The sequence below is a fragment of the Saimiri boliviensis genome, chromosome X (assembly GCF_048565385.1).
Source record: "Saimiri boliviensis isolate mSaiBol1 chromosome X, mSaiBol1.pri, whole genome shotgun sequence".
In the NCBI taxonomy this organism is placed as follows: domain Eukaryota; kingdom Metazoa; phylum Chordata; class Mammalia; order Primates; family Cebidae; genus Saimiri; species Saimiri boliviensis.
Window position 1 is genome coordinate 29449535 of NC_133470.1, and position 16655 is coordinate 29466189.

Genomic DNA, 16655 nt, shown 5'->3' on the forward strand with positions numbered 1-16655 from the left:
TTCTGTAAGCATGTAAGCAAGTGTAGATCCTGAGAAGAGCCCAAAGCCAGATCGTAACAGCTTGATAGGAAGGCTTTCAAGAGAACCTTTTACAAGCTCCAGATTTTCAGACACCGTATCAAATCCCCTTGTGATTAGAGGAGGCATTTTTGTTTTATTACCAATTTATGTTACCATGTGTTCACTTAAATAATTTGAGCAGTTAGAATCTGTTAATTTTGCTAAAAAGTATGAACTGTGGTGACATTAAAAGAATGTGAGAGGGAACTGCTAGGTAAAGCCCATGGCAGTGTCCTAGAATACTGCTTCTGAAGCCTTTATGTGCATAGGAATTACTCCTGAAAAGTGTAAATTTAGATTTACTAGTTTTGAGATTCTGTATGTCTGACAAGCTCCCAGATAATGTGAATATTTGTGGTCCAGGGACATTTTGATTAGAAAGCTCCCCTAGAACTCAGTTTTTAAGTAAGTGCATTTTGTTAATTACATGAATAAAACACATGGTCAATATACAAGGAAAAAAATTATGCTTAGGTTTAAAAGTTCCATTTTTGAAAATATATGAAATTGAACTGATAATGGCCTATGATATGCTAATTGGCCAAAAACACTTGAAAGGAGAAATCAAGTGAAAAAAAAAAAAAAGAGTTGGCAATATTTGGCCATTTTTAATGGAGGCCTAAAAATGGACTAACACCACTCAAGTTCATGACATGAGCCTGCCATGAGTTCAAAATAACCTATATAAACTGACAGGTGAAGTACTAAGAAAATCAAGTATGCCTAAATTCCATATCCATCATCATTACTATGTATTTCTCTCAAGGACTTTTAATACCTATATATTATATTTTGCCTGAAGGAATCATCTAGGTAAATCATTTCATGTCCTATTTTAGTAGGCAATTAAGAATGATGTTGTTATTTCAGAAAATGAGAGTTCAAGTTGATAAAGGTGACTGACAAGGCATCAGAAAGCCACTTAAAAAATACTGTACTTTTTTTTTTTTTTAACACTTTTAATCTGTCCTGCTCACACTATTGATAAAATGCAAATAGTTTTTAGGTAACCAAGTGATAACAGGAAATTTTAAATTTTATATTCCTGAAATACTAGAACTCCAATTTCCTGCCTGTTCCAAGCTGTTTTAAGATAAAGAAACAGACTCTCAGACAGAAAACTGTAAGAATCAGATCAATAACAATGTTTAATTAGCTAATAAAATGCCAAAGGTGATTCATACTCTCAGTGATCGAATATGTAATGTGAACTTTCAAACTTATTTAGAGTTTAATATTTTCTAATTAATTTTCTGTTACTCCGAGATTTTGCCTCAAAAATCATAACAAAGAATATACCTTCAAATAAGTACACTTTGAAAAAAGGCATTTTACTAATTTTCTACTAATTATATATTATCTTTAATTTTAATTTTAAAACTCAAACATCAGCAATATAATCATATTTCCTGTTTCTTGAAACTGTTTAGAAAAAGTCTATTATAATGCTGACAACAGCATATTTTATAAATCTAATAAGTAATTAAAAATAACTTTCCAATTTGTAAGTAGTTAACTCTAAAAAGAATTGTTGACAAGATTGTCTCCCCTTCTTTAAGCGGTCTAAAAATATTCTTTTTTCCAGAATATATATATATATATTTTGTTCTCCAAAAGTTCCAAACCCAACAGCAAACATTAGCTTGTAAGTACGGTACTGTTGCATTTGTAAAAATACAATAGATTTGGAACTTCGTGATTTGAATCCTGGAAAGATAAAGCAGAGCTAATATACACATTTAGATGTGACCTTCCCATAGACAGAATTACTTTTCATTCATAATCATTGTTTTTTTTAGCTTGTCCATTGTATTTACTTTGCCTGTTAGAAATTCTTTTACAAGCTGCTGCCAATCACGAAGAAAGATGCATGTTTTATAATTGTTGAAGTTGAAAATTTAAACCCTTGACAATTTCCCTAAAGATGAAGCAGCTTATCCAAATTAATAAAACTTTGTATTTGTGAAGGTCAAAATTATAACATCTCAAAAGGGAATAACAACAGCAAAGCATCTGTTACCATATGTAAATACTGAGAAAGGCTGGACATCTTTTAGTTAAGGTAATACTTAAATATCTTATAATATATGACAGAGACTGACAACTATAAAGAATAACTCTTTGATAATAGTGAGAATATAAGCAAAGTCCTAAATATGGTATTTATTATATTATTCTATTCTGTTTTATTCTATTCTACTCTATACTATTCGGCAAGCTTGCTAAGGCCTAGCCTTGAGGTAACTGAAAAATATATGAAAGAAATCAACATGAATTCATATTATACAATTGTTAATTTACAGTTAAATAATATGTAAGTTAAGGCAAGTTTATGAAACACATTCCTAGTCAGTCACAGAATAATCCAGAAAGATTTTTCTAGGCTAAACTTTGATTTTGCTTGCTATCTAAACTATATTTTAAAGATATATTAAACAGCATTTTATCATATTGCATTAATTATATCAACTAATAGAATCACAGATAACAAAACATGGAGTTTACAGGAGCACAAAATAAGTACACATATTTTAAAAAACATAACCTACATTGACTTTTTCTTTTAGGTCTGAGAAGTTGCCTTCCTTTCGGTAGACTGCAAATTCAGGACTCTGCAACACAGCTTCTGAGCGAGTAATCCAACTGTGAAGTTCAGTTATATCAACATCCAACCTAAGACAGCGAAAAATAAAGGTCATTATTTCTTGATTATCTCTTTCTTCTATATAGAAAAAGCAATTTATCCATATTTGTCACTTTTCTCAATCTGAGACTCCTGCTTGATGCCTCTATTAGTATTAATAGCACCACTGTTTTGCCCATTAGGTAGACTCAAATTTGGAGTCAGCTTTGATCTAGAGTCTTATGATCATGGAGGTCATTTTATTTAACTCAATGTAAAAAATCCCTTCTATAATATCTCCTGTAAGCTATTACCCAGCCTCTGCTTGAATGTTTGCACTATTCAAAAAATTACTACTTCCCAAGATGACCTTTTATTTTTGGGAACTATTTATGAGAAAAAAAAACAATTCCTGTTGGTGGTCACCATTGAACCACATGCCTGATATTCATGCCCTTCTGGAGTCTCCAATCACATTGCCTTTGGGTTTGGCTATGTGACTTTCTATTGCAAATGGGACAATAGTAAGAGTACTGCAAGTGAGGTGTTGATAAGTGTCTACACATAAGTGCTTGAATTTTTAGAGCACACATTCTGAGAAGGCAACATTAAATAAGAAGTATAATGATCTGGAGGTGATCATGTTTTAAAGAAGCTTGTGCTATCTATGTGAAGAGGTCACATGAAGAAGCATGGGGCACCAGGCATGCAAATAAAGCCTTCTGTGACCCATCTCAATGCCAGCTGAAGACAGACAGATGAGTGCTCCAGTTGATGCCACATAGAGAAAAGAAATGCCCAAGTTGCAGAATTATGAGAAATCTAAGTGCTGTTTTAAGCCACTACATTTTGGTGTCAGTTGTCATGCTGCAATAAATATCAGATCACCTATCTTGTTTTTTTTTTCAAACATTCTTTTCTATGCAGAGATCTTTGGAGTCACCAGGGATAAACTATTCACTCTAATCGGGTGATTTAGGTATGGGAGAGCCAAAATATGGAATCAACTCAAGTGTGTCTAATGGAATAGTATTAAATGAATATCCTTTCATTTGTAACAACATGTATGAACCTGGAGGAAATTTTGTTAAGTGAAATAAATCAGGTATAGAAAGACAAATACCACATGATCTCACTTATATGTGGAATCTAAAAACATATCAAACTCAAAGAAACAGAAGACAATGTTAGTTTCCAGGAAATGGTGGGGGTGGAAAATAGTTGGAACAATATTGCCTAAAGTATACAAAACTATAAATATTAGAAATCAGTTCTTCAGATCCATCAGTAGATTCCTGATCATCAGCCTACGCTATGCGTAGTTACTTCAGTGGATATTCTATGGTTTGTCAGTATCTTGGTTTCCTTAAATTTGGTACTTAAAGGGAACATATCAGTAGTATGTAGTATAAATAGGGAAGAATAGACAATTATCTTTTTGGTTTATAATATTTTCATTGATACAGTCCATGGTTTTAATAAGTATTTTCACTTCAATATTAGATTTTCAACTCACATTGCAATTCAATTGAGTTAAAACTTATAGGATTTTTTCACATAAACTATCAATAAGGCAGTTATATTACAATATAATTACTAACACAAACTTATGAGCTTATCTATTGAACTCAAAATTTGGGACTTTAAATTATAGAAACCAGTTAGAATTTTTCACATTAGGTGCAAGCTACTGTATTTAAAATTAGACAGATACAGAACTTTATGGAACACAAAATCCTTACAAAAACATATTCTCATTTTACATTCTTAAAAAAATTATTTTGTTAGGTATTACCAATTCCAACTGCTTATAGGATGAGATAGAGCTTCAGATAAATTAAATTAAATTACCTCAGTACCGTGGGTCAGGAACTTAATTTATCCAGTTCACCATTATGTCCTTCCATATCAAAAAAAGAATATTTCATAGAATACAGTTTTTATTTATCAAGGCTATCCAACTTGAAATTGAAAGACTAGGGATCTTGATTCCTCTAAATCTCATGTCATTGAATGTCAATAATTTCTTTGTGCATACATTACAAATGTTTATAGATTTTTATTGTGTCATATATGATTTTTACATTTCCTACATTTTTTATCCACAAGTTTGATTATCAGGTTCCTATTTCTTCATTCACAATGTTGATTAAAATATAGAGTACAATTACATGCTGTAAAAATCTTTTTCTCACACTCTCTTCAGTGATGTTAACTCATTAAACGCTTTCCTACTATGATCATTTGGTTGCCTACCCAAACCAGTAAATTATATTTCAATAATCATTAATGCATATTTATCATCAGAATGTCTTAAAATATTTTTATTTGAGTTCTGGCCCAACATAAAATTTCTTGTGTCTCTCAACCTGCAAGCATCTACAAGCAACTCGTTGTCTGTCCAGTATATTGGACAGACAAGGAGTACTAGAATGTTAATAGTTCAGGGGTGACCTCTAACCAGTAAGAGCTTAGAATTGGTAAATATTCCAGCTCCTTTGCCTCTCAGTTGGACAACCTTGAAGTCTGATACACACAGTGTCTCAAAGAGTTCCCTGCGTGATTGAGCCCCAGTTGCTTCCAGCAATAACCTGATCCCTATATGTGTGCCATCCTTTATTGGCTGCTTTATTTTTCTTATCTGACTTCCCTACTTTGATTCCTAGGAGCACTTTCCAAATAAACTTCTTGCACCTAAATCCTCTTCAGATCTACTCTTCGGGCAACCCAAACTAAGGCAATAATCAACAGCCTCAAATGAACCCAGCTTCCTGTCATACTTTTGCTTTTCAACTTGGGCTCTGAGTCTCCATAGGAACTATTTAAAATGTTTTTTTTTTTTTTTTTTTTTTTTTCAAACTCTGGCCCATTCTCTTTCTGAAGCTCTCTCAGCAGATGATCTTGTTCTCTACCTTACAGAAACGAGTGTAATTATTAGAGTAGAACTTGTTCCACTTCCTATTTCCAAACACCATCAGACCTGCACATGCAGCCACCGTTCTCATTCCCTTGTCTACATTTGAGGGAGTTTCTCTTCTTTTAATTAAAGTCATTCCCACTACCTACATTTTGGACTTTATTCTCCTACTTTGTTCAAACATCTGAGTCCATCCATTTTCTAGTATCTGTTTATTATAAATTCAGCCTCTGCCTCTCAAGTGCATTCTTCATGATATGGTTTGGTTCTATGTCCCCACCCAAATCTCATGTTGAACTAAAATCCTCCATGCTGGGGGAGGGTACTGGTGAGAGATGATTGGAACATGCGGCAGATTTCCTCCTTGCTGTTCTCTTTATATTGACTGGGTTCTCATGAGATCTGGTCATTAGAAAGTGTGTAGCACTTCCCCTTTCACTCTCTTTCTTCTGTTCTACCATAGTAAGAAGTGTTTGTTTCCCCTTTGCCTTCTGTTTATCAATGATTCTGATATGTGCACCTCTAATTCAGGCATTTCTTCTGATTTGCACAGCTATCTAACCATCTGCCTATTGGATGTCTCCACTTGCATGCTGCAAAATCTCCTTAAACATTGGATGCCAAGATTTAATGTTTGATCTTCTCCCCAAAGCTAGTACTCTATCAGTATTCCCCAGATCAGTAATTGGCATCACCATCCTTCATATCTGATATTTTCTTCTCCGCTATGGTGACTAAAGTTTGTGCCCCCCAAAAGTTCATATGTTGAAGCCTAATTTTAAATGTGATGGTATTAAAAGATGGGGCATTTGGGAGGTGATTAGGTCAAGAGGGTAGGACCCTCATGATATCAGAGCCCTTAAAATGATCTGAAGAGATCAGCGTTCCCTTTCACCATGTGAGGGCACAGTGAGAGGGCACCATCTATGAACCAGAAAGCCTGCCCTTACAAGACACTCAATCTGCTGCTTCCTTGATATTGGACTTCCAAAACTCTAGAACTGGCAGAAATACATTTCTGTGGTTTATAAGCTGTCCAGTTTATGGTATTTTGTTACAGCAAAGCAACTGAAACACTCTTTCTTCTTTCCCATGTTTACTGTATTGCAAAGTCTAATCCATCACACACACATTCTCTGTCTTCTGAATAAGTATGCTTCTTCCTGTCTCCATAGCCAGAACCCAAATTTGTGTTACCATTAAATATGACCAAAAATATGGCAATAGCTTTTCACTTGGCCTCTTGGCAATAATTATGGAACCCTCTAACCTATTTCATATGCTACTGGAAAAATTATCGTTTCTATCTGTTTTAATCCATGCATAATAGACGTACTTAGTTTGGGGGTACATGTTATAATATAACACATTTGTATAATATGTAAAGATCAAATCAGTGTACTTGGGATATCTATCATATTAAATATTTGTCTATGCTAGAACCATTCAAATTATTCTCTCTCGCTACTTTGAAACATAGAATAGTAAAAACAAATCTGATTATGTTACCTTCATTCATAAAACCACTTAAAGACTTTCTCATTTTTCTTACGATAAAGAACAACATTTCAATATGATCCTTTATAATCTGGCCTTCACAGACCTAACTGTATCCTCTACTTTGTCCTTTATTCAAGTAGTTATAGAAACAAATTTCCCTTCATGTTTTCTAAAGTAATACAGAGCTACTTTTTTATTCTTATTCCTCCACTATAGTAAAATCCTTACTGACTCTTCTACAACTATTTTGAAAATTTGGTCGTTAGTATAATGCATTTGGACCACTTTGGTAAAATTTACTTGTCAAACGCAATTATACTTTAAATACCCTCTGACTCATAAATGTGAGATGGGAATATCCATCAGTCAGTCTCAAATTCAGTCTTTAAACTTAATCTTTCTAGTCTCACACTCTTTTGATTAAAATATCTCTAGGAAAGATTGCTCACTTCCACTTGTAGGTCCATGAAATTCAAACATGGCTCAAGGTACTAGGCTGGCATCACAGCTAAAGGAAATCTGTTAAAGCCACTGTTGGAAAAAGATTTCTACTACGCATGTAATTAACATTGGTCTTGTTTGCATACTGTAGGGACTCAGAAAATGATACCCCAAAGTATGGCACCTTGGCATGTGGAAACTTTGAACTAAAGAACATCGGAAGGCCTCAGAAGCAGCCTGAGAACCAAGGTCTCTCTGACCTTCTCCTGCCCTCCTGTCTGTAACTCCACATTCTTCCCCAAAGTGAGTCATAGTCTAAAACCCTCTCCTCCAAAGCCAGTCATAAAACCCACAATTGTAACTCTGTATTTACCCCACCTTTCTGTCTAGAAGCTAGCCATAAAAAAAATCTCTGACGTATCTTTGTTTCATAGTATGTCATAGGACCCTCATTCAAGTGGGGTCCTACTCCGTGCTAGGAGGAAGGAATTCTACACAGACGGGCCTGGCTGGTTTTTCCACTCAGTCTATTAATATTAGATCATTCTCTTTTTATCCAATCACATTTCTACATGGTTGTCTACTCTTTATCAAATTTAAGCATAAAAATAAAGTTTTCCTCTGGGTCAATGGGTCTTCATTTCTGAAGGCTCCCATGTAACCTAAAGCTTTTATTAGAAAAGTATCTTATGCTTTTCTCTTGTTAACCTATCTTTTGTTATAGGAATGTCTGCTGTGATCTTTATGATATGGCAGAAAGGGATCATAGCCTTTCTGCTCCTATAACATGTTGTTATAACTCTTTTACCACCACCTTCAATTCATTACAGAAAAAAAAAAGAAAGTTTATTTATAATTTTTTGGTTTGAAAGTAAATAATTTTCATTCAAAAAGAAATCTTATAACACTTTTATATGTGTATATTCCTGAAAAATGCCAAATTTTATGTTTCCTTTTAAAATGGTCAAAAGTCTCCCTTTTCCCCTTCATAAAGTATATACTAAGTGTTTAGTATGTGCCAGACATGATATTAACTCCATAAAGAACAGAGATGAGAATGCATTAGTCCTCATTATCAAATAGTTTGGTTTAGCGAAGCATTCGTTTGACAAAATAAAAATGGTTTAGACAAAGAACTGGGGCTCAGCTCACACTGGTCTTCTTAAAAGAATATTCAAAAAACACCTTCTCTATAAATTAGGATTAAATCAGCTTCTAGCCTAGAGGCTCTGCCAAGTGTATCGGTTATCTGCACACAATGAAGGCTTTGTGGAATCAACACCATGGTAACTGTCTGTTTGCTTCTCTGTCTGTGAAGATTTTAAGGGAGGCCTGGACACCGGTTGGCACGTAGTTCTGATAATTCAAATCAATTCAAACAGAATGTGAATTTCTACAAAGAGGTTTTTTCTCATTCAATTTGTTTGCCTGATTTTATAAATTTGGAAAGGGATTGCATACAGTGCTTGAACTTCCCTTTTTCACAAAGATCGTATGAAGAGTGATTACGCTCTTTTTTTCATTTACAGATTTTTAAAAAGGCAATTTCAAATTTTGCTAGGGCAGTTTGAAGAGAGTGTTTTGACTAGGGAAAAGAATCTATTCATAAGCACAGAGATTAATATGTTACACTTCCTTTCTGAAATGGAACAAAGAAACATATCAATGAGTTTGGACTCTTCTCAACTGTTGCAGCTTCTTTCTTTTCTTTCTATCATTATTGTGACATCTTGATTTCTTGGGAAATAAGTGGAAACTAAACCCAATTCTTACCTGATTCAAGCTCTGAGCTATTCCTAACCTAATCTTATTTTTACATTTACGTTGCTTCCATGTGGGCTTATTTCTTCAAACATCTCCGATTTCCTTACTAAAACTCTTTTTGTCCAAACATAATGTGCAGTCAGCCTAGACTCTAATGCTTAACATGTACCACCATCTCTTAGAGTTCTGAGAGTTAACTGTCAGCTACTAGCATTGTTTTCTCTCCAATATTCTGCCAGTGGATAGCCTCATCTCTTTATGCCAGCAGTGAGAATGGAAGGGTGAAGAGGAAGCAGAGGCAGGGTTTCAAAGGCCTCCCATGTACTCTCCCTGAGTGCCAATGGCCAACATCCAGTGCTTATGCTCAGTGACATTTTCAATGCACAATGAACACAGTCTCCTTCCTGGATCCTACTCAGTCCCTGGCTTCCAAGAAGCAATTGCACGTTTATTTTGTTCCTTATCAATTTAGCAACTATTGCTTCATCACTTTGTGTGGTTTGTCCTGTTGTGTTCATGTATTTCACTGCTGGTGAATATTCTTCAGATATCTTTGCTGAGATGCATGGCAAAGGAACAAACTCCTCTGATTGAAATGTCTTCATGCCTATAAATTGGGTGCTATCTATTCTTCCCATTGCTTTACACATAGCATTTTCTACTGTACTTTGTGCTACCTATGTGAGACTGGGTATTTAATCACCAACAAAATATATCATTCAGATGTAACTCAGTTACCTTCTTTAAAACTCTCAAGGAAAACACTGAAGACTTATTTTCAATGCCATATACAATCTTGGATTCTGTGCATATATTTTTCCCTCTTCATAAAATCATTCATTTCTAATAATACTTTTTTCTCCACTTTAAAAACTCACATAAAACCATTGTTAATGAACTTATATATCATAAGTTACTCATAATGGTCCTCTACAGCCTGCTGATATGTTCCTTAGTGCTTACTTATTTTACTTTCATCACATACTTAACTCTGTACTTAATGTACTTCTGTATGTTATCAGAGACTCTATTCCTGAAATGAAGTCTAGCTTTATTTAGCTTCAAATAACTTTTTTTTTTTTTTTTTTTTTTTTTTTTTGAGACAGAGTTTCACTCTTGTTGCCCAGGCTGGAGTGCAATGGCACAATCTCAGCTTATTGCAACCTCCACCTCTCAGGTTCAAGGGATTCTCCTGCCTCAGCCTCCTGAGTAACTGTGACTACAGGCTTGCACCACCATGTGTGGCTAATTTTGTGTTTTCAGTAGAGGCAGGGTTTCAGCATGTTGGTCAGGCCAGTCTCGAACCCCTGGCCCTCAGTTGATCTACCTGCCTCAGCCTCCTAAAGTGCTGGGATTACAGGCGTGAGCCACCGTACCCAGGCAAAATCTCCTGTAGCTAATAAAAAAAATGACTTCCTATTCTCTGTTCACAAAATGATAATTTTTTCTGTACTTTGTTCTCTATTCTTCAAGTGTATTTTAAAACCTCAACTTGTTTTTATGATTAGCAGTGAAGTGATAATTTTTTCTCCCTTACAAATACACTCATCAGAAACCCCTGAAATAAAAGCTTGTAAAGTCCATTGTACTGTTTTTGATTTTTTTCTTTTCTTTTCTTTTTTTGCATATGTATATTACTAAACCAAGATCGTTTTTCAAAAAGACCTTCCTTTTTCTGGAAGTTTCAAAATATCAAAAGCATGGGGCATATATAACCAAATATTCAGATAGAGACAATTTTTCTCAGTATTATATTGCACAAATAGACTCAATCTCATCCAGTTGAATTTTCCATAAAACCAAGTAAATTAAGTTAATTGCATCCCCTATGGTAAATATCAGGAGATACCTATATATATATATAAATGTTTAAAGTAAATTTAAAGGCAAAAACACATAAAAACAGCTCAAAGAACTAGAGAAATGTTTGGCATTTAAGAAGTTGTCAAGTTTGCACTGTGAATGGTAAAACATTGCATGGAATTAGTGCTATGTAAGTGTGCTAATTATGTCAGAAGAGCCTCCTGAGGAGCACTGACTGTGTTCTGTTAATTTTCTTTACAGTGACTGCCACATAAAGTATTAAACTAAGATGACACATTTACATAAATTTTAATTCGGTCACTTTCAATATACCATTTGGTACTCATCATTTCCAAATGTATAAACTCTGAAAGTGGAAATCCTCCAAGCTCCCAGACTTAACTAATTTGATTAGTGAACTAGGTTTATGAATGGCCATTTTACATTTTTAAACATCTTGGCATGTAGAATTTCATAAAAACTTATGAGCCTCATCCTTAGAAACCTAAAAGGAAAACGCTGATGCCTGTGAAATACATTAACCATTACACAGTCCCAGGGCTCTAGGTCTAGACCAGATAATTTATCAAACCAATTTTTAATATGCATTCTAATTAGCTAGGAAGCAAGTTTCAATTATTAGGAACAAAACTATAATTATTTTTGTTGATATTAACCTAAGGAAGAAATAATTTTGGAGCTAAGGTAAGATTTTTCAACTTTGCTATATTTTTAAAAATCATTTTTCTTCTTCAGAGTTTCAGAAAGTGAGAAGATATTTTAATTCCCTATTACCATATAGGTACTCTCCTGACCCTGGATCCCCAACCATTTGAAGATGAACTGCTATTCATCTTCCAAGACTCAATTAAAGATACACATCATCTGTGAAGGTTTTCTTGATCAACCTCTCTTTACTCTTCCCCTTTCAACTTTCCTTCTGAGAAAACTTGTCCCTCTCTGCTTGTATCCACATGGCATTTGCTTTAAAAAAAAAAATTGAATAACAGAATACAAATTAAATCTGCATCAAGTAGGTCTTACAAAAATATCAAATGAAATTCAGTATGAATCTTATTAGTTCTAAAAATATTTTTAGGACTCTGAGATGCATTGATTACATGGTAATTATTATATTTTTATAATTACAGATTATTAAAGGGCAAATCCTATTTAAGCAAAAGAAAACAAGCTAATATTTAGATAAATAGCCCCTCTCCAAATCAAGATAGTTTGTATACACACACACAACACATATACGTGTATGTGTTTGTATAGTATGTGTCTCCATCTGTGGAAGAGGGGGAAGATAGGGCCACATGACTGTCTTTTATTTTGTAATACGTGTGATACATGTGTATGTTTAAATGTGCTTTAAATGTAAAGTAAATGTGGTGCATTTATAAATATACTGAACTGAGGGCTGGGTGCAGTGGCTCACACCTGTAATTCCAGCACTTTGGGAGGCCGAGGTAGGCGGATCACTTGAGGTCAGGAATTCGAGACCTGCATGGCCACCATTGCAAAATCCTGTCTGTACTAAATATACAAAAATTAGCTGGGTGTAGTTATGGGCGCCTGTAATCTCAGCTACTCCAGAGGCTGAGGCAGGAGAACTGCTTGAACCCGGGAGAGGGAGGTTGCAGTGAGCTGAGATTGTGCAACTGCATTCCAGCCTAGGCGAAAGAATGAGACTCAGTCTCAAAAAAAAAAAAGTGTGCATGTGTGTGTGTGTATAAACACACACACACACATATATATATACACACAGGTATATATATATATATATATATACACACATATATATATATAAACACATATGCATACACATATTTATACATGTGAACACACACACACACACACACACATGCACTCAACTGAAAATCAGGCACCACAGGTTTTATTTCCTAATTTTCATCTTTTTGGTGATTTCTTGGGTAAATTACTTAATTTCTTCAATCTTCATCAACTTCTTGCTTTAAATGGTAAAAATTTAAAAGCTCTTATCAAACTTGTCTTGAAGTAAAAACACACCGTAAACCCAAAATAAAAATCTAACACCCCCCTCTAAACAGACTTCCTCCTCATCCAGGGCTCTTAAAATTCAACCTGAAAGACTGGTCCAGGCCATGAAGGAAAGTAGGGGTCGGACTTGTCTCATCATACCTCTCTAGCATTAACACCAACACAGACTTTAAGTCTGGTAAGAAACATTTTACAGGCTGTTCTCTCTGGAGCCTGCTAGCTGAAAGCTTCATCTGCATGATAAGTTTGGTCTGTACAATCTCAACCCAAATATTCTTTTCTATTGATCTCAGGTCTTTAGACCAAGTCAACTAATTGCGAACCAGAAAATGTTTAAATTTACATATAGCCTGTAAGCCTCCACCCCCACCTAGTTGTCCTGCCTTTCTGGACCAAACCCATGTATTTCTTAAGTGTACTTGACTGATATCTCACACCTCCCTAAAATGTATAAATCCAAGCCCCACGCTAACCACCGTGGCCACATGTCATCAGGACTCGCTAAGGCTGTGTCACTGGTGCACAACTTAAACCTTGACAAAATCAACTTTCTAAGTTAGTTGAGACCTGTCTCAGATTTTCTGGGTGTACCATACAAATGCTTTTAAAAAATTACTTGTAAATATGTTTACTTACCTCTCTAATTAAAGAGGTTTCGAACCAAGATACAAAACTGAGATTAGCTTTGCTCTGATATTCCGATTCCATTAGTCTATTCATCTAGCAATCAAATTAAATAAAACCTAAAGATGTTATAATTCCCAGTTTTAATAAAAAAGCCTATAAACTCTTTTCAATGGTTTACACAGCACCTGGAACAACATGACAGATGAGAATGGACGCTGTCTTCAGTTAGCAGAAACTGCTATATTAATATTCCTATCAAAAACCTCATTTTTCTTATATTTGCAAGGTCTCAAATGTATTTCTACTTTTATATGTGTAATTTTAAGCACATCACTCATAAAATAATATGTTTCAGAACAGTAAAATTTAATGATTCCAGATTGCACTGAAATGCATCTTTAAAAGATACTAAAAAATCAATTTCTGTGGCATTTACCTTGTCCTAAAATATGCCTATTTAAAACGTGCCTCTAAAGCTGAATTCTAGTCCAAACACAAAATATTGTCCGTAAAATTGTACATCTTCTTTACTGTAAATGATGGCATATCAAATTATATACTTAATATGTATTAAAATTTTGCTTTTCAAAATATATGCCCTGGCATACAAATTCAGCGATTTAATATTTTAAGCTATTAATGCCAGAAATTTCTGAGTTATTTGGCATTGATATTCATCTTTCCACCCCTAGAACGACTGATGCACAGAAGAGAATAAAACTGTTGTGAAACATTGTTTTTCTGCACAAAGTAAAACTTACCTAAAATATTTTGACAGCTAGTGGGTAGAAATGACATTAAAATAATCTTCCTACCTTAATTTGGTATTGAATCTTAATCATTTCAAAAAACAGTGATAATCTTTCTTTCTTTTTTATTTCTAAAGTGTGGCATAGTTGAACAGAAGTCACACTTGTAAGTTCTGTTTATGCGTCTTTGAAAAACACAACCTTAAAAATTAAGTGCTAAGAAACCCCCACAAATTTTAAAATATAAGATACAGCTATATTAGAGGAATTCGTTATAAAGCCAAGGAATGTGAAAACATGTGGACAAAAATTGCATGACCCAGAGGGTGAGAAATAAAATGCTGCTAAGCCACAGATGCCTGAAGCCTATTTTTCATTTTATAAATTCAAAGTCCCTTTGAAACACACTTCTGTGCAAGAAAATCACCTTAACACAGGTTAATAGACATATTCTCTTAAATGATAGATGAAATCTTGTCATAGTAATAAATCTATGATCATACAATGTAATATATTCAAGTTGAAAATCCTGAGTTATATATTTTAAGATCAAATGTAAAGTTTATTTAAAATGAAACCAAAAAGCTGCCTATGTCCCTGTGAGAAATAAATGTGGGTCACTAGAGGGCGCACATTCCCTTTCACAGCTTGTCTTCAATTTGGCTTCTCATTCATTTTCTTATCTACATAACGATAATACGGTGACAAATGGATTTTTCATGGAAGTTTTACTTACACAGAAACATAAAATGTCCAGAGATATAGATAATATGGTATACAAATAATATGTTAGTAAGACACTCTCAGATGCACAGTTAAAATGCCTTCAGCCATTTTGATACACACAAAATTACCTTGAAGTCATAATACATAGACACCCTTGAGAAAATATGACCACATTTTGAAGAGACATGCTTAGTTCAAATAATTTAGTAAAATTTTCTGGATTATGTACCAAGTAGTTTTCTTTCCCAAGTTTGTTATTTTTAACTAATTTTTGAATGTCTTATTAAATATGTGGATATTTGTGTTCTATAAAGCTGCTTAAAATTATACTCCTATATCACCTGAAGTTTTTTAAATACCAGGTATACATTCAATCAAATTTAAAGTACAAAAAAGAGACAAGTGTCATTTTAAACATCTTAAGTCACAGGCTTTCACAAACAAAACTTAATTCATCTGTTAAGAAACCTTGTATGTTATTCATAATTTTTATTTTTGTAGACTGATCATGAATAGAAAACTTGAAGATCCTCCTTTAGTTTCAATACACACTGAAGCACTGAGCTAGGATTCAAGAACAGGTCTGTCTGAATCCAGAGATTTCTATTGTACTACGTTTCTTTTGTTCCAAATGAAAGAGAAACCCATCTTAAAAAAAAAAAAAAAAAAAAAAAAAAAAGATAAGTCAACTTAAAATTCCTGTTCATTGCTACATAGAGCAGTAATTTGGTGGTTTCAACTATGCTGTCTTGGATTATACCAGAATTTGACTGGAGTCTCTAATATCAGGGTATTAATTCAGAAAATGTTTATTAGTCTGAACTATGATCCTTAGTTGTATACTTTGTACCCTAATGGCAATATAAAATAATTTCTTTCACAATTTATTATTACTTTGGAATTTCCCTTAATTTCCTAAAATCCTCAACTTTCTAATCTGATGATACATCTTCTGACATCAGAAAAAATATTAAAAATCGATGAAAAAAGTTATTACTTATTATATAATGTGGTTAAGACAATGGTGAGCTCCAGAAGTCTTGCACTTGGAAAAAAAAGTTCAATTTTATGGATATTCCACTCATCTTTTGATGTTGAAAAAGACGTCTAAATTTAAAAAAAAATTCAGTGAAAATGTCTCTGTATTCAAAGATAATCAAATGTTCCCATGGGGCACTTCAGTCAATGATATGTCAGAATGTAGAACAGACACAATCTAGAGTCAGTGCACAGTTTCCACAGATTTTGGCAAGTCCTTAAAGAGCTCCAGTCAAGCATTTTATTTCAGCTAAATAATTTGATGGAATCCTCTTTAACTTATTAAAAGACAGCAAGGCGTGGAGTTTCCAAAGGCAGCATCCCAACCGAGGCTGTCTGGGTTCAAATCCTAGCTGCACTACTTTTTATAAACTATGTGATC

At 34.0% G+C, this 16655-nt stretch overlaps 1 protein-coding gene across 11 annotated transcripts in view; it reads right to left on the reverse strand.

The window, feature by feature from the left end:
* Positions 1-16655, reverse strand: part of DMD (dystrophin) — a 2654855-nt gene that overhangs the window by 1444567 nt on the left and 1193633 nt on the right. For all 11 annotated transcript variants that reach the window (XM_074391460.1, XM_074391464.1, XM_074391461.1 and 8 more), the window contains one exon: positions 2610-2733. In XM_074391460.1, coding sequence (XP_074247561.1) covers positions 2610-2733 — 124 coding nt within the window. The remainder of the gene's footprint in view (positions 1-2609; positions 2734-16655) is intronic.